Source organism: Buteo buteo, chromosome 16 (genome assembly GCF_964188355.1).
Source record: "Buteo buteo chromosome 16, bButBut1.hap1.1, whole genome shotgun sequence".
Taxonomy (NCBI): Eukaryota; Metazoa; Chordata; class Aves; order Accipitriformes; family Accipitridae; genus Buteo; species Buteo buteo.
Window position 1 is genome coordinate 17,385,877 of NC_134186.1, and position 22,755 is coordinate 17,408,631.

A 22,755-nucleotide genomic window follows, 5' to 3' on the forward strand; every position below is an offset into this window, starting at 1 on the left:
AGTTCTCCTATTTTGAGACTTTCTCTTGAACTTCTCTGTGCTGCTTATGACTTTACAGACCTCTGTTATATCTCCCACTCACTTATCTCTCTTCCCAACTGGAAAATGTTAGGCTATGCATTCTCTCCTGTGTGATTTGTTCCGTATTTTTGATCAGCCAGGGCAATAAGGAAATGGATGTGAAAAAGCAGCTTATCCCTACAGGAGAATACCAAGCCAACGGGGCCCGAGTCCTGGCATTCCTCTTCCAAAATTCAGCTGTGAATCCCGGTGACAAAATGTCTCCGTCCTCTCCCTCTCATACAGTTACCCCGTTAACTCACAAGGTATCGGTTTGTTTCCTGTGTGTGGAACGCTCTTGCCCTCCACCGAGACAGAATGGGTGTTGAAAGATGTTATTCATTATGTTGCTTTTGTTTTTACAGTTCGGCTTTTTTAAGCAGAGAAGTCCAGTGAAAGAATTGCAAAGTTCAGTGTGACAAATTATGAAATGGTGGAATTAAGATTATGGGTACATCACTGATTTACCCCCATGTGTATATATGGTATCACGTTAGTTCTTAATTAGCTCCACAATATGTTATTTCTCTGTGGATCTCTGTTAGTCACGGCGTCAGGCAGGCAGTGCTAACCAGTGGGGTCTGTGCCAGGAAGGAGGCTCCTGCCTGTGGGACCCTCACCTCCTTTGGTGCCGAGCCCAAATGTACGTCGAATGTGGGAAGTCTGGGTTTCTTGAGTGAATAAGCAGAAGGTTGCCTGGATTGCCGTCCCTGCCTCCCCACCCAGCTCCACTGCTGTACGGGGCAAGTCCCTTCAACAGAGCTTCATACACGGCCACTGCTTCTGGGTCTGTTATTTTCTAGGTAGGAGGAGCGCGTCCGTCTCACAGACTTGTTGGCGTGACTACACCGCTCAGGAACGCGGTCACCAAACTGTCATTCCGTGCTGGCAAAAGGCTGTACGCGTGTGTACGTACGCACGTAAAATCATACAGGTACGATTTTGTCGCTATGTCTCTTTTCAAAAAGGGGCAGGGGAGAGGAAGGGACGAAGGAATTACCTGCCAGTAGGTCTACCAAGCAAAAGTTCTGCTTCCCTGTAGTGAGTGCAGCGGCCGTCTGCCGGGTGCTTCGCACGTCCAGGCACGTACCGGACGGTAACGCGTCCCCAGGCAGGGGGGGCATCGCGGAGAGCAGCAGCCTGGCCCCGGCCGGGGCAGCGGGGACGTGAAGGGCCAAGGGCAATTCACCACAGACCGCAACCGGCGGGCGCTGACCGCCTACAGGAGGGGGTGGCCGCGGGGCTGGGACACCCGGCGGGAGGGTGGCCTTCATCCGAATGGCCCGAACGAGCGGGAGAGAAGCCGCGATGAGGCGCGGGGAAGGGCTGGAGCCTCTGGGACCGGTTTCCCCCTCTGCCCTCCCGCTGAAGCCGTGCCGGACACTCGCCACGCTTCGGCTTCGAGCCCCTCTGCGCCTCGGCTCGAAGGAGAGGCTGGGCGGCGTCGGCGCAGCGCCCAGCGGCGGGCGGGCGGGCGCCTCAGGAAAGCCCGTGAGGACGGACACCCGTGAGGTAACGACCCTCTCTCCGGCGCTCTGCCCGGAGGGAGAGCGCAGAGGCGAGGGGCGACGCCGGGGCTGCCACGACCCGCCCGTTCCAGGCAAAGAGGCGTGGTGCCGTGGTGCCCCGGGGCCGCGGCCGTGTCCCGCCGGGCCGGGCCGGGCCGCCCGCCGGAGCGCAGCGGCGGGGCGGTGAGCGGCAGGCCCCGCCCGCCATGCATACCGTGACTCTGATTAGCATACCGATGAGGCGGGCCCCGCCCCCCGGCGGCCATTTGTAGCCGCGGCGCCCTGGCTGCGGGGGCGGGCGGTGCTCCCCAGCTCGGCGCTGCCGCACCGCACCGCACGGCGGGGCGCTGCCGGCGGCGCTACTCGGGTGGCGGGGCGTAGGGGCCTGCGGCTGCTCGGCCCAGGAGGAGGGAGAGGCGGAGAGGCGCCGGACCCGCACCCGGCGGCGGCGCTGCTGCTGCTGCTGCCGCCGCGATCGGCTCCGCTCGGCTTCCCCCATGGCCGCGGGCTGCAGGGACGGCCCGGGGCAGGAGAAGTACCGGCTGGTGGTGGTGGGCGGCGGCGGCGTGGGCAAGTCGGCGCTCACCATCCAGTTCATCCAGGTGAGCGGCCGCGGCGCCCGAGGCGGGGGGAGCCGCTCCGCCCGGCCGCGGCGCCGGGGCCTGGGCGCTGCCCGGCGCGCAGCGCCGAGGAGGAGCGGGGGGGGCGCCGGGGCCGGGGCCGGCGCGGCGGGCGGCAGCTCCCGGAGGCGCCGGCGGGCGGGGAAGCGGGAAGGCAGGGGCGGGGAGGCGGCGGCGTGACCTTGAGGGGCCCGGGGCGGCGGTCGGGGCGCGGCGCCCCGGGAAGGTTCTGGAGGGCGGGAAGGGGCGGACGCCGCCCCCGGCCCGCCGGGGGCCTCCGCCGCGCCGCGCGGCTCCGGCAGGGCCGGCGCCGCCGGGGCGGGCCGCGCCGGTTCGGGGCGGGGGCGCCGGGGGGCGCCGGGGCCGGCGGCCTCCCGGGGGCGCGGGCGGGGTCCGGCCCCGCGCTCCGCCCGGGAAGCGGCAGCGGCGGTAACCGGCCGCGGCCGGGGGAGCGGTGACACTCGGCGTCCGGCTGCGGAACAGCCGCCCCGGGGCTGAGCCGGCGCCTCTCGGGCCGGGGCCGGCCCGGCGAGGGGGCGAGGAAGGTCCTGCAGCCCCCCCCGGGGCAGGAGAGGGGCGGGCGGGGGGCGCGCTGGGCCAGCGCTGACCGGCCGCCGCCCACCGCCCCTCCGAGATCTTCAACTTCTGGATAATTGAACTTTTTTTCTCTTCGGTTTCGGTAAAAACCGTGACAGGATAGGTGATTTGAAGCGTGCGTCTCAGTCTCACGAGGAAGAGTCCTTTTTACTGGTCCGCCGCCAATTCGGCCGTACCCCCCTTATTTATTTTCATCTTCTGCCCTGTTGCTCTCAGTGTTTCTAGTGCTGCCGTGGGAGCGTTATTAATCTGCCTCTGTCTGTGCATGGTGGAAGGAGGAGACAGCTACTTGCTTTCTGCTTGCTGGTCTTGCTGATGGCAGATCAGCAAATCTGGGGAGAATGACTTTCTGTTTGTGTTCCTTAATTCCACCGAGGAGAGGCCGTAATGCTCTACCTACCCTGAAGACGGGCTGTTTGACAGCGAGGCAAACTTGTCTTTTGACGCTTGGAGCAATGATACTCTCAAATAATGTACTGTTGGAACAGGTGATCTGATAGCAAATAGACTATTTCTTTTTTTCAGATTTTCTTCATTACTGCATGCATCCATGTGTGTGTTATCTGTAACCGTCTGTTGAGAATTTAAGCTCTGCAGCATAGACTAAGTAACTACATAGAAAACAGCACTTTCAAAATCTGGGTGAGCACTCGATAACTGAATGCTTAGAAGGTCCAGTATTGTGCAGGACATTAAAATAACTGACACTTCAGGAGAGTTAGTTCTTCGGAAATCAGTTTGAACAGTGCATTTGAGATGGAAAGGAAATGCCTGCGGTACAGGTGCCTTGTTTGTTGGTCATGTAGTAGCTGGGCAGATACGGGTAAGATACTGACTGGCTGGTCTGTTTGAAGGTGATGGGGCTAGAACAACTGCCATCCTCTTGGTGTGTGGATTGAATTCCTCACTGCTTGTATGTGGAGATAATTAATTGTTGTGGTTGACTGAAGCTGCTTTAGAGTGCCATTCTCTCAAACACGGTACTACTGCTTTAACGGTATTGCCTGTGTCTTCCTGTGGACATCTGAACTGGTTGTGACAGTAATGTGTGCAGCTGGATGCGGCTGCAGTGGAAAATTTTGCTGAATGGATCTCTGGTGTCCCTGGTGATGTTAAAGGCTTGTGGATAATTTTAACTTAACAACAACAAAAAGCTGTAATTTCTATTAAAGACATAAGGAGGAAAAAAAGTGAGGTTCACACTTGATGCCTTGGTATGTCCATTTATTTTAATAGCAGTAAAGTCCTGCCAAGTACTAGATAGCTTCAGTATTTGAATGCTGGTAGAAGTTCATTCTTTACAAAAAAAGCTTGAGCTACACCCCTATAGAAATAAAAGTTTGGGCTCAAGTGCTGCGACTGACGCTTGTCTTCCAGCGAATATCTGCAGAAGAAGAATCTATGTCTGCTTTGTCACAAATAAGGATCTCTTCAAATTAATAGCAGAAAAAGAAATAGTTGGCTTTGAGTGTTGAGGCAAAAGCACTGTAGTGTTAGGCTGACATGCTGAGGGTGAATTTTTCAAAACAACTTATTGTCAGTTTGCGTTATCTGCATCTTCTTGCCCTCTCAGCTGCTTTATCTTGAGATAAAATCTTGCCACCACAAAGTAATGTTTAGCAGAAAATTCAACCTTCTAAAAAAATGAGAAGTAGCTGGGAAATAAAGACCTTCTGAGCAGAACCTCAGGTACCTTAGAGAAGAGTTTTGTATTGTTTCCATGCTTGCTATGTAGTTACAGATAATAAGAGACAAGGCTTGGTATATTATTTATATACCATGGTATCTTCCTGAGCTCTTAAAGCTATGATGTTATCGAGTGTGTGCGATGCCTTGCAACCACTTCTGTAGTTTCTGTACTGCAAGTGTATTGCCAAATACATTGTTTGTCTTTTAAGACTGCATAGAAACTGCTCCAAATTACTTTAAAAATTGATAACAAGCAAGTCACATGCTTCATTTTTGGAATTTCTTAGGATTAAGTGACAAACTTGTAGTTGTCTTCACTAAAATGTGGATCAGTACTAGCTCTTGTTAACATGACAAATCTTGGTGTCAGTGAAGTATTTAAATTCTCTTTTGCTTCTTTATTGCTTGAGTTTAAAATATGGCTATCACCAACTGGGTTTTGAAGCTCAAAAAGGAAAGTTTCTTCTTACTGATACTAGCAAGTATTTCCACACTTGGTCTTGCTTTCCTATAATCCTCTATTTAATTTGCAGTAAATCAGTACTCAAGTACAGTTATTCTTGCTTTTACTTCAGTGCTGCTGATTCCAGTAGACAAGACTGTTGTGGTGGTAGGATATCATGGGAAAGCATGTGCTGTGATTTACGTTGTATCCTTCAAAGATGAAGAGGGGTTCATATCTGAAAATGGGAAAACTCTTCCTTCATTTCAGACAAAATAAGTAAAAACATGAGGAACTGAGGATGTAAGAACCACCAGTATGTTGTCTTTCTTTTGCCAGCTTCCTGGTGTTTGTGCGCAGTGCATCATTTCCAGCCTTGCTTAGGTGTTGGCGGGGAAGCAGAGAGCATTCATTCTTATAAGAGTAGCACCAGCTGGGGTTGGACTCCCACTTTGGTAGTGATCAGCACGTAAAGTATTCCTGTGCACGAGAGTATCAGTTCCTGAAGATCGTTGTGCCTCGGTCTGAGTTGAAACAACAATGTTTTTGTAAGGAGGCTGAGTGAGCAACCCCACGTCATACAATGAAAGCCCTTTCACGTACTGGGTTCAGCATCGTTGTGCTAATTATTACAGTGCAGTGGGAATGGTACACGAGATGTAACTGGTCACTTGCGTGTAAGTGCTTGTGAGCTTGGGTTCCCTTTTCAGAAGTTCAGCTAACAATTTGGAGAAGCTTTAGAGAACAAATTAGCAGATCAAAGCTTTCGGTGGTTGGATGACTGGTGTGTTCCTCAAAATTCTTCCTCCGGGGAGATAAACACAGCTCGATATTGCTGTTGGTGGGCCAGGATTTCATCCTGGAAATATCAAATCATTTCCTTTAAATCAGGATATGATATATGAAGTTACTGGTGTCGAGTCTGTGCACTGTTAAGACAGGAAGTGAAGACGCTTGAATTGTAGAGGAGAGTTGATGGGATCAGTCGCAGCTATAAACTTTAGGAAAGCAGCAGTGAATGAGAGTTCAACATTACACCACAGTGTTTTGTAAAACTGTAAGCGATAAACTAAGCATGCCTTCTCTTATTTGAAACATACACAAATAATCCATCATGCTCACATCCCAAGAGGCAGAAAACTTTTAAAATGCATTGCAGCCAGTTAACTGGCCTTCTTAGCAGGCTGAGGTATTTGGGAGTATGAGCTGTGCCGAGCACACAGCTGTTGCTACAATAGCTTTTCTCCAGCTGTCGTGCAGAGGTCTGTCACAAAATACCCCACATTCCCTTCTAACTCAGTCCTTTGTAATATTCAGGTTTCCTTGCTCAAAGGGAGTACAGCCTAGCAAATACCCAATCACCCGCTGCATTTTTTTATACTGCAGTTGCCATTTACTTCATGCTTTTTTTTGTTGTTAAACTGAACAATGTATAGTGAGTTTTAGCAGTATATGGCAAGAAAGCCACTAGTGTTTTATTCTTTCAACTCTGCTCTGCAAAATAGCGGATGCTTTTGATCAAAATTGTTAAAATTATGTCACACTATTTTTCCTGTTCATAAAACTATAGCTTTTGTTTTGTGACAGTGACATGTGTATTTTTGCATACTGAGTAGATTTTGGTGACTTACAAGGATGTACTGGTTAATAAATGTCCCTAGAACCTTGAGATGGTATTGACTGGATGTAATTTAGTGTGGCTGAGTTGAGCTTAGTTTGTCAGTCAGCTTAATGTTTACTATGGGAATGCATGAACATGTTTGAAACTGCTAAAATGCTTAATGTAATATAAAAATGTGTGTAGGGGTTCAGTGTTTGGGTGGGTTTTTGTTTGTTTACTGATTTAATGCTGTATTTACAATCTTAATTCTTACTGCCAAATTTGTAAAATAAAATATCTTTACTAATGTTCTTGCTGTCAGTAACAAGCTCTGATTGGAGCTGAGCTTACTGTTCTGCTAACTAGTGAGTAAAATGAGTTGGATGTAGGTTTGTTGACTCTTTAATGTTAGTATCAGACACTTGTCTGAAAGCAAGCATATATGACTTGCAGATGGGTGGTGAGCAGCTGTTCAGACTCTCTTTTCCCTTTTTCCTTTCCTTTTCCAAGCTGCTACTTTCATAAGACTGTTAGTTCTCATTAACTAGCAATAAAGCTAAAGGTGGGTTATTTCAAAGTATCTTTTATCTCCGATATAGCTGTTGGGCAAGAAAACAGCTTGTTCTGAATTTTATGGTAAAGCTCTGAAATAGAGTAGGAAAGCAGATTGAAAAGCAACAACTGAAAATGCAGCTGGTGTTCGAGCGGGCGTGCTGGATGTTTGACAGACCCCAATGTCTTAGTGTACCACTTTTGTATGCTAGACTTGGGGGATGTGCAAATCCCTCTGCAGTTTCTAGGTATTCTGACTAACCGTTGCCGACCGTCAAAAAAAATGTTCTTCAAGTAAGCGCATAAGAAAATCAAAGGAATAAAATGCCATGAATTCCAGGCTGCAGATTCATGCAGGGCTACACTAGGACTGGTATGCTTACTTTTTGATAAAGCGTGGGGCCTTCTTACGGTAAGTAGTGCAATGTAATGCAAGGTGACAAAATACAGTTTAGGAGAGTGAGCGACTGATTGTTGGCATCTGTTGAGGTTAAAGGTGGGAAATAAAAATCCTAATCAAAACAAAGCACTTATGATGCAGTCACCTGGAATAATAAGGGTTGCTTGTTGCACTTCTTGTGAAACTTGAACTGCTCAGCTCCTTGCTTCCTAGAGCACTGCTCCCAAACAAAAGATTCATCTCGCTCCGGTTCGTTGTAGATCTACAGCCTGGGAAATGTAGTAGATGACTTCAGGCTTAACTTGCAGGCAAGAAGGAAGCATTAAGGTTTGCATGTTAGTGTGCTGGTATAGCTAGCAATGTATCGTGCATCGTAATTTAGCCAGCAGGGACGCCATGTATTAATGTACATATAGGGTAGAACTGAGCTGGGTTCAAAAGCTGGCATAGATTTGGAGTAGTGCTTAAATCTTGACATACTGCTAATTCCGGTTTTGAGGAATTTACAATCCTTTCCCAAAGTGAAATTCCTTTGGGATATCTTAAACCACACTGCAGTCAGAAAGCACCTTTCCACGTGTTAACCCCTAGCAGCAGTTGCTTGTATAGCAAGTAAATATTGACGTACCTTTTGGTTATCAGGTTGTCTTCTACTGCCACTTGCACAAGGAGTACTGGCACAGCTTCCCGGACTGCTGGCTGCTGTGCCCTTTGCACTCCTGGGGATGAATAGGCAGCCGCTGGCCTGTAGCCCTGTTCTTCCTTCCCGTGCTGGAGGGAGAAGCTTCTGCTTCTGGTTTTGGCTGGAGCTCTGAATTCCAGTGTTCAGTAGTGGTGGTAGAGGGTGGCTGTAATAAGTAGAGCCCTTATATTCGGAGAATTTTGAAGGATCTGAATGGCTCGTGTTTGTATACCTTACGCAACCTGTCTGCATTTACCGAAAGCATTGCCAGCGCTAAAAATGTGGCTGAACTCCTTGAGGTACCCGAAGGTGAATACCAGCTTCATGAAGTGAAATGTAGCAGTCTTCTGGCTAGCTGGTAGGAAGCTAGGTTTTTTGCAGACCTTCCTAAATTAGTTGCTCTTCAGGTCTAGACTGGTATGACACAAGTGGATAACTTCGCTGTTGGTTCTGACGATTCAGGGGGCTTAACTGCGCTTTGATAGTCTTGTCTTCAATTATGGCCATAAGCACCGTTAAAGGAAAATGTAACATCCATGTAAATGCAGCACTTATTATAAATGTGTTCTATTTCAAGTAGTGCGTAAAACCAGCATTAAAATTGAAATCACACCTGTAATTATAATTGCTCTGTTTTTTTATTTTTTTTTAACTTTTCCCTGTTGCTTTCATATAACATGTCCAAAGATTTCTGCATGTAACTTTGATCAAACAAGACAAACTTTTACTGAAAGGGGTAGAGTGAATGGGATCCAGATCAAAAAGCTTAATTGTAAATAATACCGGTAAGCAGTGTTTGCCTGGCAAACGGTTTGCCTTACAAAGTTGCTGAAGTTTTGTTTTGAAATACTGACAGGTAATAGTGGTAGCCTGTTACTTACAGATTGAGAAAGTTGAGTTGGATCCCGGGTGAATTATTTCTGTCTGAGCAGTGAGTGAGGCCCTTCCTATTTGTCTTGAACTCTGTCTTTCTTTATGAAGAGAGGTATGCCCTGTGATTGTGAACAAATTTTTTTTCTTGGCTTTTTTTACCTTCTGTTATTTGCCATTTTTATGTTTTGTCTCACAGCTTAAGTGTGGTTGTAGCTTGGGTCTGGGATAGCCTGTAAGGCACTCTGTGGGAACAGGTAACACAAGAAAATACTACTTTCCTCTGTTCATACCTTAATTACTTGAAGTAGATAGCAGACAAAAACGATGTTTGCTTTGCCTTTTCTTACTGTCGTGGTTTAACTTATTCTCTTCCGATGACACACCGTGCATATACTTAAGCTAGTCACATCCCCATGTGTAAACTGCCTGATACACAGCACTGCTTCTAGGTGGCACTTCTATGAGGTTAAAATTACTTTTTTTTTTTAATAGATTGCTTGCTTTTACTAGGTTGCTTCAGAGAGGGCTGGCTGGAATGCGGCGCGCAGGCTGTTCATGGTTGAGTTAAAGAAGGTCACGCGTTCACGTTTGAAGTGCTTGATCTTGCGACTAATCAAGCATTAGGCTGCCCGTCATTAAAGTGAGGTCAGGGATTCTTATCTGCCGCTGGAAAGGGAAAGGCTGGAGGACTTGCACTTTAGCTGTCCTTAAGTACCCGCAGAGCCTCGGACCTGAGCCGGGCAGGGATCACGGGGGGCTGCGGGGCACTTCTAGTTACCTGTGTGCTCGGCTCCCTGATGGAGACCCTCGCGGGTGGTGAAGTGCTGCGGTGAGTTCTTGTAACGTACAAGTGCCCTCTCGGAGAAGCTCACAAAGGACTGAAAAGGAGAAGGTACCTCTGGAATGGGCTTGTGTGGAGCTCCCCAAAACCGTGATGGGAGGCAAGGGCTGCATGCGTGGCCCCGAGGCTGCTGCTGACGCCGTGGTGGGTCGGAGCGTTGTGCCGGTGCAGCTGGAGAAACTGAAAGGCCTGGAAAGTGAGGGCAAGTTGGTTGTTTCTTTGCTTTTTAGAAGGGACAATCAGTGGGAAGCCACAAGGCTGGAGAAATGTTCTTATTCTTCAAGCCCGAAGAAGCAGGGCTTTGTTGCAATTGAAGGTTTAATTTGATAAACTAGTGCTACCAGTGAGGAAAAACACTCAGAAGGTCCCCGTGCTGCCACAGCAGTTTACCACTAGAGCTATTTACTCCATGTAGTTCTCTGGAACTCCACAAGTGATCAGAGTTAAAAATAACGAGGGAATGTTTTTACCCGGGATTGGTTACCCTGTCTGGTTCACTGTGCAGCTCTGCAAACAACTTCATCTGGCAGTTCTGCACATTTAACCGGACCTGCACCAGCTTCTCAGCCGTGTCCAGAAAGTAAACTGTCGTTTCTGGTGAATCTAGATAGGAGTGAGTTCAGATGGTAGGAATGTATGCAGAAGGGCGCTATTAAAGATAGCATAAAGTACTAGCTGCTAGGACCAGCATGCATTAATAATTAACTAGATGTTAGCACTGACACATGAAAGTGCTACAGTTCAAGCAAAAAAAAATTAGTGTAACACTAATAACTAAAGTACTCTACAAAGAACTTTATACAGAAGACCGATGAGAAGCATTATTACTCAGCAGGTTAACCTTAGTGTGTGTCACTTTCCTCAAGTCTTTTAAGCCAGAAAAACTTGAGCTTCCACACAACTTACAAGCAAATTATTTTTCCAGTCCTGTTCTGAGTATTCTGTAACTGTAGTGATATAATATGTTGACTCACTAGTTGTATTTACTAGGAAAAGGAGAAATGTTAAAATCACTGCAGTTACCGTTTTGAGTTTTTCTGACAAAACTAACTTGCTCAGCTCGTATCACAGAGCATCTTCAGCATTCCTCATGTAAGCAGATATGAATCTATAAACTTGCAAGCAAATCTGAATATTTTGCTTCTTATGTGGTAAGTAGACCATGAAATGGTAGGATGCCGGTGATAAATCTGTGTGAAAAATCTGGCATCTTTGGGTAGAAAAGTGATCTGCTAAATTTCTTCCGTTACTAGACTTACTCTATGTAAGGAAAGTAAGTGGGATTACAGTAATATGTACTGCTTGAGGTAAAGGGTTTCTAAATTGCATGTTCCTAATAGTATTTCTGCATTTATCTCTCCTTTTATAATCATGTGTAAAAAGCAGTTGTTGATAATATACTTGTGTATGTGCTACCAACTCTACTACTTAAGAAAAAGATCCTGTTAAAAGTGCATACAATGTTTTTCTCTACTAGCTCACACTAAGAAGTCTTCATTATCAAAACCTGATTAGGTAACAGTGATATATTTAAAAGGATTCTGGCTTTGCATGACCCAGCATTACTCAGAATGCAATTATGAGTGTATTTTAATTTTGTCTTGCAATTTCAGTTTCTGCTTAGGATCTTTTTCTAGCAGTTTGTCTTCAAAGTTCTCCAGAAACATACTATCCTTGCCCTTGCATCTTATTCTCCTGCCTCCCCTCACATCCCAGTGTTATCTGAATCTTGACTGCATGTCCTGATTGAGATTTCCAGATGCGAATATACATGCTGTATCATTTTGATTTCCTATACTTTGACTTTCCTTTAACTGATGTTGCTCCTCCCTGTGAACCAGGTTCTCACCCTGCTGGCAGTTCTCAAGATCCTGCTTGGGGTCTTAAAATATCATGGGTGGAGACAATATCCTCCTGTGCTCAGCAGCATTCCTAGTGCTGCAGTGAATTTGGAAAACTTGTCAGTAGGTTGTATGCCGTGATAAACAATTTCCAGACCCTCAAGTTTGAAAGTAAACCTGTGAGGCCAGAATCCTTCCTAGCACATAAGCATGGTAAAACAACTCTAAGTTCTTAAAGCCAAATATGTCTTGCCTTACTGTCTGAGAGTATTTAAATGAGAAGTTTTATATCTTATTTCTGTCTCTGTAGGGGTGAGATGTGTGTGTAGTGGGATGGTTTTTTGTTTTGTTTCTAGAAATGAAGTGTTCTGCCTGTGGCATCCAGTGAATGGACTACTTTGAGTATCCTGCCTTGCTACTTAGAATGCTGGCTCTTAACAGGTTGTCACCAACCAACGGTGCTGTTGACTGCTTAGCTTTGGTTCAGGTGCTTGTGCTTCTAGCTCTTTCAAGTCCAGAAGTCTCTTCCCATAAACTAAGGGAAGAGATATACTAAACCGCTGTACAGTCTTATGAATGGTTTAACTACTTCTCTAGCTTTTGGTGCAATATTATTTTATGTTGTAGAAGTGATACTACCAACTGCCAAAGTACAAAACCTTAAAGCTGTCATCTTGTTTGATTGCCGCAGTAACTAAACATTGAAGCTGTATACCATACCTGGATTATGGGAGGATTAATCATCTGGAGGCGCTCCAGAATCATCAAGAAATCATCAGAAGGGAATTGGGCCGCTCACTGTAACTTCTTGAGCATGATTTTTGCATTAAATGTTACATGAAAACAGGTCTTCAGCAGTAGAGGTAACTTAAGATGTTTCCATTTCCACCAGTTAATGCAGTTCATAACTTGCTCTGTTACATTGCTTCAGCCAGTGGGGCGACACTGTAAAAAGGATCACAAAAACCCGGGTAAAATTCTCTAGCTAATGTGGACCAGCGCAGTTATGCCGAGACCCGTGTGCAGGCAGAGTGAGTGGGGGAGGGATGGGATAGGCAGCAACTTCTGCAGTAGGTTAACCACTGAAGAAGATGTGTGTACAACTGCGTGAAATCTTGTGCAACGGGGGGGAAGTTAACCTGTTCCAGCTCTGCTTGAGATGGAGAATGAGACTTAAGAGTGGTTGCTCTTACCGTGTAGAGCAAACACAAGAAGAGCTACAAAATGCCTCCTGTGTATAATACTGATGAGTGACTCCTCTTATCTGATAAGAGGGTGTTCAGCTGAAGTCTCTCTGACTTTAGACTGTGTCAGATCAGCTAATGGAGCAAGAGGCTTGAGTTCTTTCAGGTTCAGCTGAAAATGTCAAGGCAGCTCTGAGGCTTCAAGCTGTTGTGGTCTCCTGACTAGTCTAGCTACGGTAGGTGCCTGTGCACCTCCGAGACCACTAAGGCTGAAGGTTAGTTGCTGCCTGTCAGTGGGTTAGCTCTTTGATCCCCTCGGGTATTGGTTCTGAGAGCATTACTTTGTGCAAGGAGACATTTTAAAAGTGAATGTTTTACTATTAACAAGGATGTTCAAATCTGAAAAATGTCTGAATTCCTGTTTCTGTGGCCTAAATCCACTAACTGTAGAAAATGTTTTGTCTCCTACAGGGTTTCTGCTTTGTTTCGATCTTGCTGGAAAGGTGCACTCAAATATATTGATGCATACATCTCAGCTTCTTTGAATTTAAAACAGACACTTCAAAGCTCAGCTTTTGAAGTAGTTAAAGATGCTTTTTTCCTTTTGCTATCTAGAAATTTTTGCACCTATTAGGATGAATATAGTGTGTATCAGGTAACTGAAGGATTTGATAATATTTTTTTTTCTGTGGAACTAATTTTTAGTCATGAACATTCTACAAAGGTTGATGAAATTCACTAGTATTTGTAAATTTGAAATTGCCCAGTGTCTATGTTGGTGGAACTGTATGGGAAGAGAGCCTCAGATCTGAAGTAGTTGACTTCTGTGTCCCAATATTATCTGCCGCCTTCCAAGTAGGTTACATTCCACACATTTTTAATAGTGGCTTCCCCTCCTCCATAGCTGCTTTGACTTGTTTTGTGGGAGGACTTGAATATTTCGACTGACACACCAGAAGCCTTCTCCCAAAAAAGGGAACTGATAATAGAATTGTTCACTTTGAGCAGAATTTGAAAATAATCTGATCTGTGCTGCCTGGATGTCTGTTCAGTGGAGTTGTGACCTGGGGTTTTGAAATCCCACTGAGTTAGGGATTTTGCTCAAGGCTTAAGAGTTTGGGATTTTTCTAGTTTAAAAGCTAAAATTGCACCTTGAAATTCTGTGTTCTGTGTATTTCTTCAATTTACAAATATTCTGCAGAAAGTGAACAAAAGCCCTGCATCTCTTGATGTGATCTCCTGAAAAAGATGCTGGCTGCCTCCCTGTGTGAGTGAAGGTGGTGATCTGGAAGAATTTGTTCAGGGTGGTTGCAGAAGATGAATAATTTAAGCTGCAGCTACTTGCTTCAGACTAGATAATTGAGACTGAGTTTTCTAACAGCTGAACAGCTTATGTTAAAACTTAAAAATTTCCTGCAGTGCATGTACTTTAGCTAGCTGTTTTGCACATGAGTACTTCCATGCCAGTTGAGTAGCCTTAGAAATTTAAAAGTACCTCAGGTTTTCCCCAGTGCTAGTAGTTATTATGAGATGCTACTGTGATTGCCTAACACTATTCAACTAGGTATTTATCATCTTTCTGTAACTTCTTCCTTGAATGGATTATGATGTCTCTGGTCTCTCCTAGATCTAGAAAATACACGAAGTGTGATTAGTGAAAAAGGGACTTGTGCTACTTGATGCTCCAGGGCAAAACCTCAGGTGTGTGCTAGTTCTGTTACTGCTGAGTGAACACCTCCGAGTTGGAGCGCTGGCTTTTTGTCAGCTTCCATGCTCATGCTTTTCAGTGTGTGCTGTCACAAACCCATGGCTGCCTGCTCTACTAGCAGCGGGCTACCATAGTGATTCATAGGAAAATATCCCTAGATTTGTTTTTATGTCTTATCTTTAGGATCTGACAATCGCTTCCTAAACCTGAAGCACGTAGGCCATCAGCGCCAAAACGTGTTTGAAGAGGACTTTGTTGTAACTCTGCTTTTTTTCTATAAAAAACCAACCCCAAAACCAACAATGTATTAGTGTGGTCTTGATTCTGTTCAACAAGGTTGTAATGTGTATGGCCCATCTAATCAGTTTTGAGTTTTGGTCATTATGAAAGGTTGCTTTTAACACATGCACAGGAAATGAGTCTAGAAGACTTACGATTTAAATTAAAACACTTTCTAATGCTGGAAGAAAGCTCAGAAGAGAAACTGTTTGCCTTTAATTGTAGCATCCACCCTGTCCTTGTAAATAACATTAGCTTTGCTGCATGTTAAAAGCTGGCAGAGCTGTGTGGTGGTAATGCTGTTTTCAGAAGTATGTTCACACTTCACTACGTAGGAGTTAACCAGCAAGAAGATAAGCTGTTCTGAAGGGTTTCTGCTTGTCATACTGATGTCCTGCCTGTCCAGAGACTTCGTCTATGATTACTGGAAATCTGAATAACACTGAATAGTCCATTATTCTAAGTATGATGAAGTTGAAGAACCTGTTTCTAATCTATAAAAATGAGAGAAACTACTGTGCTTTCCTGTGGTTTCGGTGCAGAAGGCTGGCTGCCTGTGCATTCCACGCTCTGTTTTCTCTTCACTGAATGCCTTTACCACAAGATCACTGGTCGGTAGAATATGGGAGCGGAAATAGCAGTAGGTTTTTTTTTTAAAAAAAAAAACCAAAAACAAAACCAAAAAAACCCAACAACAAAAAACCCTTCTGATCAAACCCTGTGCATTCTAAAACCTCCTTCTGAAAGTAAACAAATTGAAGGTCTTTGCACACTGCTCACACATTTTAAGCTGGCAGTCACTGTACTGCTATCTCTTTATACCTTTAAACAAAACATTTGCATAAGTTCTTTTATCAAGAAAGCAATCAAATAATGATGTTCTCTACTTAACATCATACTTTATTGTGTGTCTCTGTCAGACCAGGGAAGAATATTGCACATGACAATTTGAATTTAGAGGTTGCTGTATAGATGATTTTCTTAATGCAAGTGAGTGCTTTTAGGTGATGGAGTGTGTTCTTTCCTTCAGCACAAGATGTTTTAAGCTGCCTTCCCTACTAGATGTACAGTAAGGCCACTTTTTCAAGTGCTGCTGCTGCATGCAATGAATTTGACTAGTTTGGTGCGAGTTCCTCACTTCTGTACATGTTAGGAATTGGGCTCAAGTAATTTATTTATTAGCTGCTGAGTTTCTATCAATGTGAGCTTGCTCGGAGAGAGGAGAACTTGTGTTTTTGTTTGGGGATTTCACAATTGCTCTATTTCATGCTACAGAAACTCCTGGGCTGCCTTCTTTCTTCTTGCACTTTGCATGGGATAGCTAATTCTTCTGGTGCTGTGCCTTCTGCACTGTAGCGTCAGCTTCCACTTGGATAATGGTCTCCAGAAATGAGGTGAGGAATGGATGGATTGCTTTGGAGCGGTCCAAAAGGCAACTACGAGCGGCAAGGTTACATTTCAGGAGTAACAGCTTCCTTCCTGGAAAATTGTATGGGACCTGTCAAGTTGAAAGACTGTAAACTAGCATACTGTAGCTGATTATGGCATTTGGTAGTGGAAATTTGTCATGTTAAGACGATAACCAAAAAGGGTCTGCCTTGTAAGTCACTATCAGCCTGTGTAGAAATCTGGTACTTTCTTTGCTCTTTGTTGGATTCATACTAGCATTCTCTTTAATGAGCTTGCTATCTGCTCTAAGAATACTGGTATAAGTAACTTTTTTGTAAAGGCAAAATATCTCAGCAATGAACAAATTACTGAGTTGCTGTTGTGGCAGTGGCTGTTCATGGAATCTGTCCTGAAGAAGGTAGCTTACTTCATTGAAGATTTGTTACAAGTTAGTAATCGTAAAATCAGAGAGAGATAGCAGCAGGTAGTGAAACCAACTTAAGTGGAGAAACACGACTAGCATGATAGAGTTATTTTTCATCAGCCCTTGTCCTTCCTTACGTTGATCATACTTGTACAAGGTTTAGATAATATGTTTACTGATGCTTTTCATGACCTATATTCATCTGATGTGCACCTGTGTTTTCCAGATAGTGATGCTTTTCTCCTCAACTGATGTCTGTAAAGTAATATTATATAGAGAAGTTAGCATGTATCCTCTAATGCAAATGAAGTCAATCATGTGATCTGGCTGCTCTGTGTAGCTCGTAAGTTTAGAAAACAAGTTTATTTGAGAATATATGTAAATTCTTTGTAAGAATGAGAGCACACAGGGGACAGAAGGGAAATCACCTTGCTGGAAACCCCCAGAGCAAAACTTGACTACATGCTGTTACTAAACTGAATTATCTGAATTTGAACCCTTAGTTTTTAAGTTCACACCTTTAACAAGCCTAAAAATCCAAAAGCCTACCAGTCTTGAGGATGGGATGATGAACTGGTCAACATGAGTACGGTGTAGGAGAATTAACAAATGCTTTGCATTTAGTGGTGTGCATCCCTTATTTTCCCTTAAAACTTGAAAGCCTGCTAAGATACAAGATTGTGTTTTATTCAAAACAGGAGTAGCAAGAGAGGGAGAGAATAAATTAATCTATTCAAGTGAAATTTGGTGAAGAGCTGTCCTCAAAGGTTTGTGGGTGATTCTGAAGGTTTAGCTGTGTCCCTTGAATAAGAAATGCCAACAGAAAACTGGGCTCAAATGTGTTTAAATAAGCATAGAAAGTTACAGTGTTGCAAAAGAATGAGAAAAATATTTTGCTTAACTGAATTGAGCTGACATCTGTTGAGTGTAAACTGGTAGTGCTTCTGCCCTCTTCTAGTTGGGATGGGGCATTTTCCTAAAGCAAAGCATGTGAAAGAATAAGATACCGTCGGCAGAAAGGAAAGACCTTTGGGTGAGGGGAGCCTGCTAAGCTTCGGGACACCAGCAAAGGCGATACTAGAAATACCCTCTTGGAAGGGTTTGTGTGTCTGTTGTGCAGACGGGCTCCCTGTGGTTTTTAATATGAGGGATAGGGAAGGAGCAAGGGAAGAATGCAAAAAGGAAGATGAGCATTTCTAGATCTGATGGGGGTTTGGCGTTCTCTCAATGGTCTTTAAGTTCTGTAGGTTCATTTAATGGTCTCCAGAGAGTTTGCTGGTATACTGGAGGAAGAGCATTTTGATGATAAAGCCCTATTTGCAGTATTAATTTGCTATCCAATTACTTAAGCAAAGATGTGTTTATGAGCTTTAGATGGCAGAACTATCTGAGAACGGCTGTCTCAGTGCTGTGCTATCACAGCATGTGTGGCTAGGTTAATATTTGGAGCACTTGCGCTTCAAACAATGAGTTGCAACACCCGTAGTTTCATGAGAAAAGCTCTTCACTGTAGAGCTCAGGTTTTGCCAGAGCATCCAGCTCTTCAAAGAAATAAAGCACTGTTTCCTTTTAGCAGTTTTTTGTGCTTCTGAATGAGACTGTCTATAGCATTTGCTCTCAATTTGATCTTTAAGCTCTCCTTCCCCGTGGAGGAACCTCACTCATAAACTGTGGGTAGACAACTATTCTGGAACCTGCTCTAACATACTGCTGGAGAGGATGTTGGAGAAGAAAATACTAGACTTTGCTTTGCAGTGACCATAAGGTCTATGGGGCTTAAGCAAATGCTTCTGGGTCAAACTATGAATTCCCTAAACAATGAGGGTTCATCTGTGGATATAGTGTTTAATGCAAATCATGTTTTTATCTGTTACTTAGCATCAGCTCTACCATGGGAAGTTGTGCTGCTTGGTGTAAAACTGCTCCAAGGTTTCATTTGCCTTCTTTACTGCTACCATAAATGGCCATACTGTAAAAACATTTGTTGACTGTGTGTGGTGTTTGATTATGGAGTGCCTCAGCTGAATGTTTGCTTGCAGTTTCTTGATGTGGTTCATAATAGATGTGGCGTTTTGTAATGTGAAAGTAGGTATTTGCACATAAAATTGTAGTTCGTGGCATCGGGTAGTGTGAAGCAGATCTTAACATGAGAACAAGTCTGCTAATGCTCAACTTTAGCATACTGTGTCACTGGCTTTTGTTAATTGTAGGAGGATGGTGCCTTACATGAGATGCATTTATTTTTTTGCCTTAGTTATAACAGCACTTGCTTTGGGGGTAATTATATTCTCACTAAAGTAAAACAGTCCTTGCTATTAAGATAATAAATTCTGCAAAAGTGTAAAAGACAGGATTAACGCCTAACTATACTTAACGTCTACAACATTAACAATGTTAGACAAAATCTTGGTTATCTTTATCTTTTTGAATTCCATGCAGCATCTACGATCATTCCAAGCAAAAAGTAAGCTGCCTCTGAGTTTTCTACATGTTTCCCTGTCTTGTGATTTTGGGGTGGTGCTGACTAAGACTGGTACTGCACCTGCAGGTGCAGAGACAAAGGGGAAGAAACACTGTGGTTGGTTTTAGTATAAGCAAATGTTTTGCTGGTAAATACGCTTTTTTTTTAGATGGAAATTGATGCTTGCTTAAATACGTAGACTGAATATTGAAGGCAAAAGCATTTTTAATAAAATTTGAGAACATAAGCATGTTTCCAATTGATACTCTTTTGACTTTAAAATCTAAAGTTGCTGAGGCTGGAAATTCTGGCACTGCTTGAGAGAGTTTGAGTTGTGCTTACTGGGGCTTTAGGATCTCTTCCCTGTAGATCAGCTACCAAGCTAATTTTAGCAAGACAGTGCTTGTAACCAGTTCTGTGCTATGAAATCTTGCTCGCATGTCAGGATTAGCAACCGTAAAACCACTCGATAGTTTCTGGTTCCTGGAATTTGAGTCTGTATGCATTTCCCCATACCTAAGTTGCGACAGTATCGGTCACGTTATGCTTTTAAAGCCTTCCTTAATTGGGAGGATAATGCCACTTAAAAACTTGCTTCTGTCAACTTCCCTAGTAAACATTCGGTTGTGAACGATTCAGCTTTGTGACTGCCACGCTGCTGGGGTCTGCCTGTGTGCAGGCTCTTGCTTGGTGAAACGCAAGGGAGGCCATCCCTGCATCCTCTGCCAGGAGAGCATCGCTCTGTTTTCTTGCCGTGTGATTCTGACATTGATGTGACTTTGTGCACGCTGTAAAAATAATTTGGGTAAAATAGGTACTGCCCCGTTCGATACTCTTGAGCTAAGCACAAGTAAGTATGGATTGGGTGTGAGGTGCACAGAAAACGTTAGGTTGTATGTAAACTTCAGGTGTTAGTCTGCAAATTTCCTGGTTTAAAAGTGAATTCACCGATTCTGAGCAACTTTGTGCCACTGAGGTATGGATGTAAGTGTAGCACAGGCAGGGACACAGAGCTCAGAGAAATAAAACATAGGGGCTGGAGCTGCTGTAGGACAGTATGGTTGGGTTGACTTGTGGGACACTGACATAAACCATGGAACAGTAACTTCTAAGTCTTCCCAACCATGAGTCTGGTGGTTTGGGGTTTTTGTTGTTTTTATTTCTATTTAGGATAAAATTTTTTCTATGACCCCTTGTATTTCTTCTAGGAACTTCAGCTAACTGCCTCTAATGTAAAAGTTCCAATACACATGGCTTTGCTTCTGAAAGGTCAGAAATGAAATGTTACACTTCTTACGGTAAACAATCCGGGTGCACTGTGCTGCAATTTACCACTTGATGAGAAAAACAGTCTGAATTACACTGTTGTCAGATGTGAAGAAGTAATAACCTTTGATCTTGAAATCTACTGCTGGTGGTAGTAAGAGAGGCTATGAAGACATTCTCCAAGGATGTTAAGATTTAACTTCTCTGCAAGCACTGATTAGGCTGGAAAGAAAAGCACTGTAGTCTGGTGGTATCTGTCATGGAAAATACTCAATATTACTTTTTTTTTTGAAGTGGTTTGTCCAGCCGAAGCTTCATTTCAGTTACACAAGTCCATGCTGCATGTTCCTTGAACTCCATATATTGGATTTCTTATATTTTATTCTTACAGAAACCTGGAGTTTTTGAAAATAGTGGTATTAATTTGAGCCATGACTTATGAAGCAGTAGTCTACATCTGTGAGGCTAGCCTCTGTTTAAAATACTTGTGCTTTTTGACAGGTATCATGTCTTATGATTTCAGGTCAGCCTGCATCACTGCAATCTCTCTGTGTTGGGTATCTCTGCTGAGGTGGGGTAGGATTTCTCTGCTTTGCCTCAAGGGTGGAGTAACTTACACATTGCTCTGCTAAGCTTAGTTGACAATGACCAAGTCCGGTCTGTTTTTTCTTCCTCTCTGATAATCAAATCTGTCAAATGCTGTGCCCAAGCAATCAAACAAAACAAAGGGACTGCTTGTGTGCCAGGAAGATCTGAACACGCTGTCCCTTGTGCGAAAACGGCTTGTACAGCCTGCCCTACCTGGGAAGAGATCCCCCTCCCTCCTTTTCACTCTCACAACGAAGTGGGTTAACCTGACACCCTAGGTTAGAGACCAGGCAGAAAACACTCTTAAGCTTTTTGTTGTTTGGCTCTAAATCCCAAACTAAGGTTCTCAGTACTTCTCCTTGATGCGTCAGGGTTAAAAACCTGATGCTGAAATGTTAATCTCTTGAGAAACTTCTCTTCGCAGGGGGGACGTTAAGGTTATGGAGCTTGTTGCTGGACTCGGGAGCGACTGGCACGTAGGTGCTCTCTTCTCCTTCCCGGTCCCTGTGGGAGCCCACGCGCTGGCCCTGCCCAGAGCTGCCAAACCTGAAAGTACAGATAACATGGAAAAAACGCTCATTGACCACTACAAATTCTCCCCTATCTGAGGTTTTACTGCTTAGCCACAAACTTCTGAGAAATATTTTTCGGGAGGCAGAAAGCACGTTTTCATCTTAGAATACAGTGTGATGCCCGATACCGATGTGCAAAAGTACAGGGCGCTGGGGCCTGGCAGGTACCCTGACTGCTGAGCTGCCGTGGCTGGCGAGACTGCAGCGTGGGGCTTGCGTGCGGTGAGTCGATCAGCCTGGCACGGTGTGGCTTTCATGCGGTGTCTGTTGTGGTGCGAAGAAAACTTAGGAACTGCCTTGTTTAAAAGTGTGCGTTTAGCAGGTTATCGCTATTGCGGTTTTTTTAGCATGAACTTTTTGTTGATAGCTTGCCACCTGCAAGCTGTTCACATAGCCTTTTCTAAGGGGAAGTTGCCTAGTATGTTTTCTTTTTAATTGATATTGCTGCACATATTACTGTTATAATATGTGCATCATGCAGCTTCAGATGTTGGCATTCCTGAATGATTAACACTTTCAAGAAGTCCATTATTTCATAGGTAGGCAACCAATTCTTTCATTATTAAAAATTTTCATGTCTCTAACTGCTTTGTGTATTTTACTTAGTTGGGCAAGGACTTTGGGGGAAGGCTAGCAAAAATTAGCTTTGCTAATGAAAATAGATTGGCTAAACACTTATAGCTGCCATTTCAGCATTCTTGGCACTTCTGGTGATGGCACTTCCAAAACTTAAAGATTATAGTAATTGTCTGTAGTCTGCAAAATGAGTCTAGACAGTCTAGTGTCAGACCAAAAGGTTGGAGTTGAATAAACACATAATTTGGGCAAATAAAGCTATTAGAACTGTGCTTATCTTCTGACACAATAGTTCTTGCTAGATATAAGTGGTATTTCATAGCTTTTTCCTAAATAATTAGCTTCTAATGATCAGTCAATAAATCTTTGAAAAATAAAGTACTCCAGACTTTGCTAATGAAGCTGAATGTTTTCATGTTGGGTGTTGTCCAAGCTGGTGTTCAAAAATTCCATGGGATTAACTGTGGTAATGGGGGGGGGGGGGGGGAATAATTACATGACAGGAACTAGTGTATTGTTATCTATGACTACAGTGATCTCACAGTATAAATAAGATGTGTTACTGACTCTGAAAGAGTCATCTTAACTTTTAATTACCTGTGT

General features: G+C 44.2%; 1 protein-coding gene across 2 annotated transcripts in view; it reads left to right on the top strand.

Moving 5' to 3' along the window:
* Positions 1-1,845: 1,845 nt before the first annotated feature.
* RRAS2 (RAS related 2) overlaps positions 1,846-22,755 on the top strand; it is a 45,669-nt gene continuing 24,759 nt past the window's right edge. The window contains exon 1 of one of the 2 annotated variants that reach the window (XM_075048026.1): positions 1,846-2,170. In XM_075048026.1, the coding sequence (XP_074904127.1) occupies positions 2,066-2,170 (105 nt within the window). In that variant the 5' untranslated portion in view covers positions 1,846-2,065. Of the gene's footprint in view, positions 2,171-3,129; positions 3,274-22,755 lie in introns of those variants that run through there. The other variant, XM_075048024.1, reaches the window with a different exon arrangement.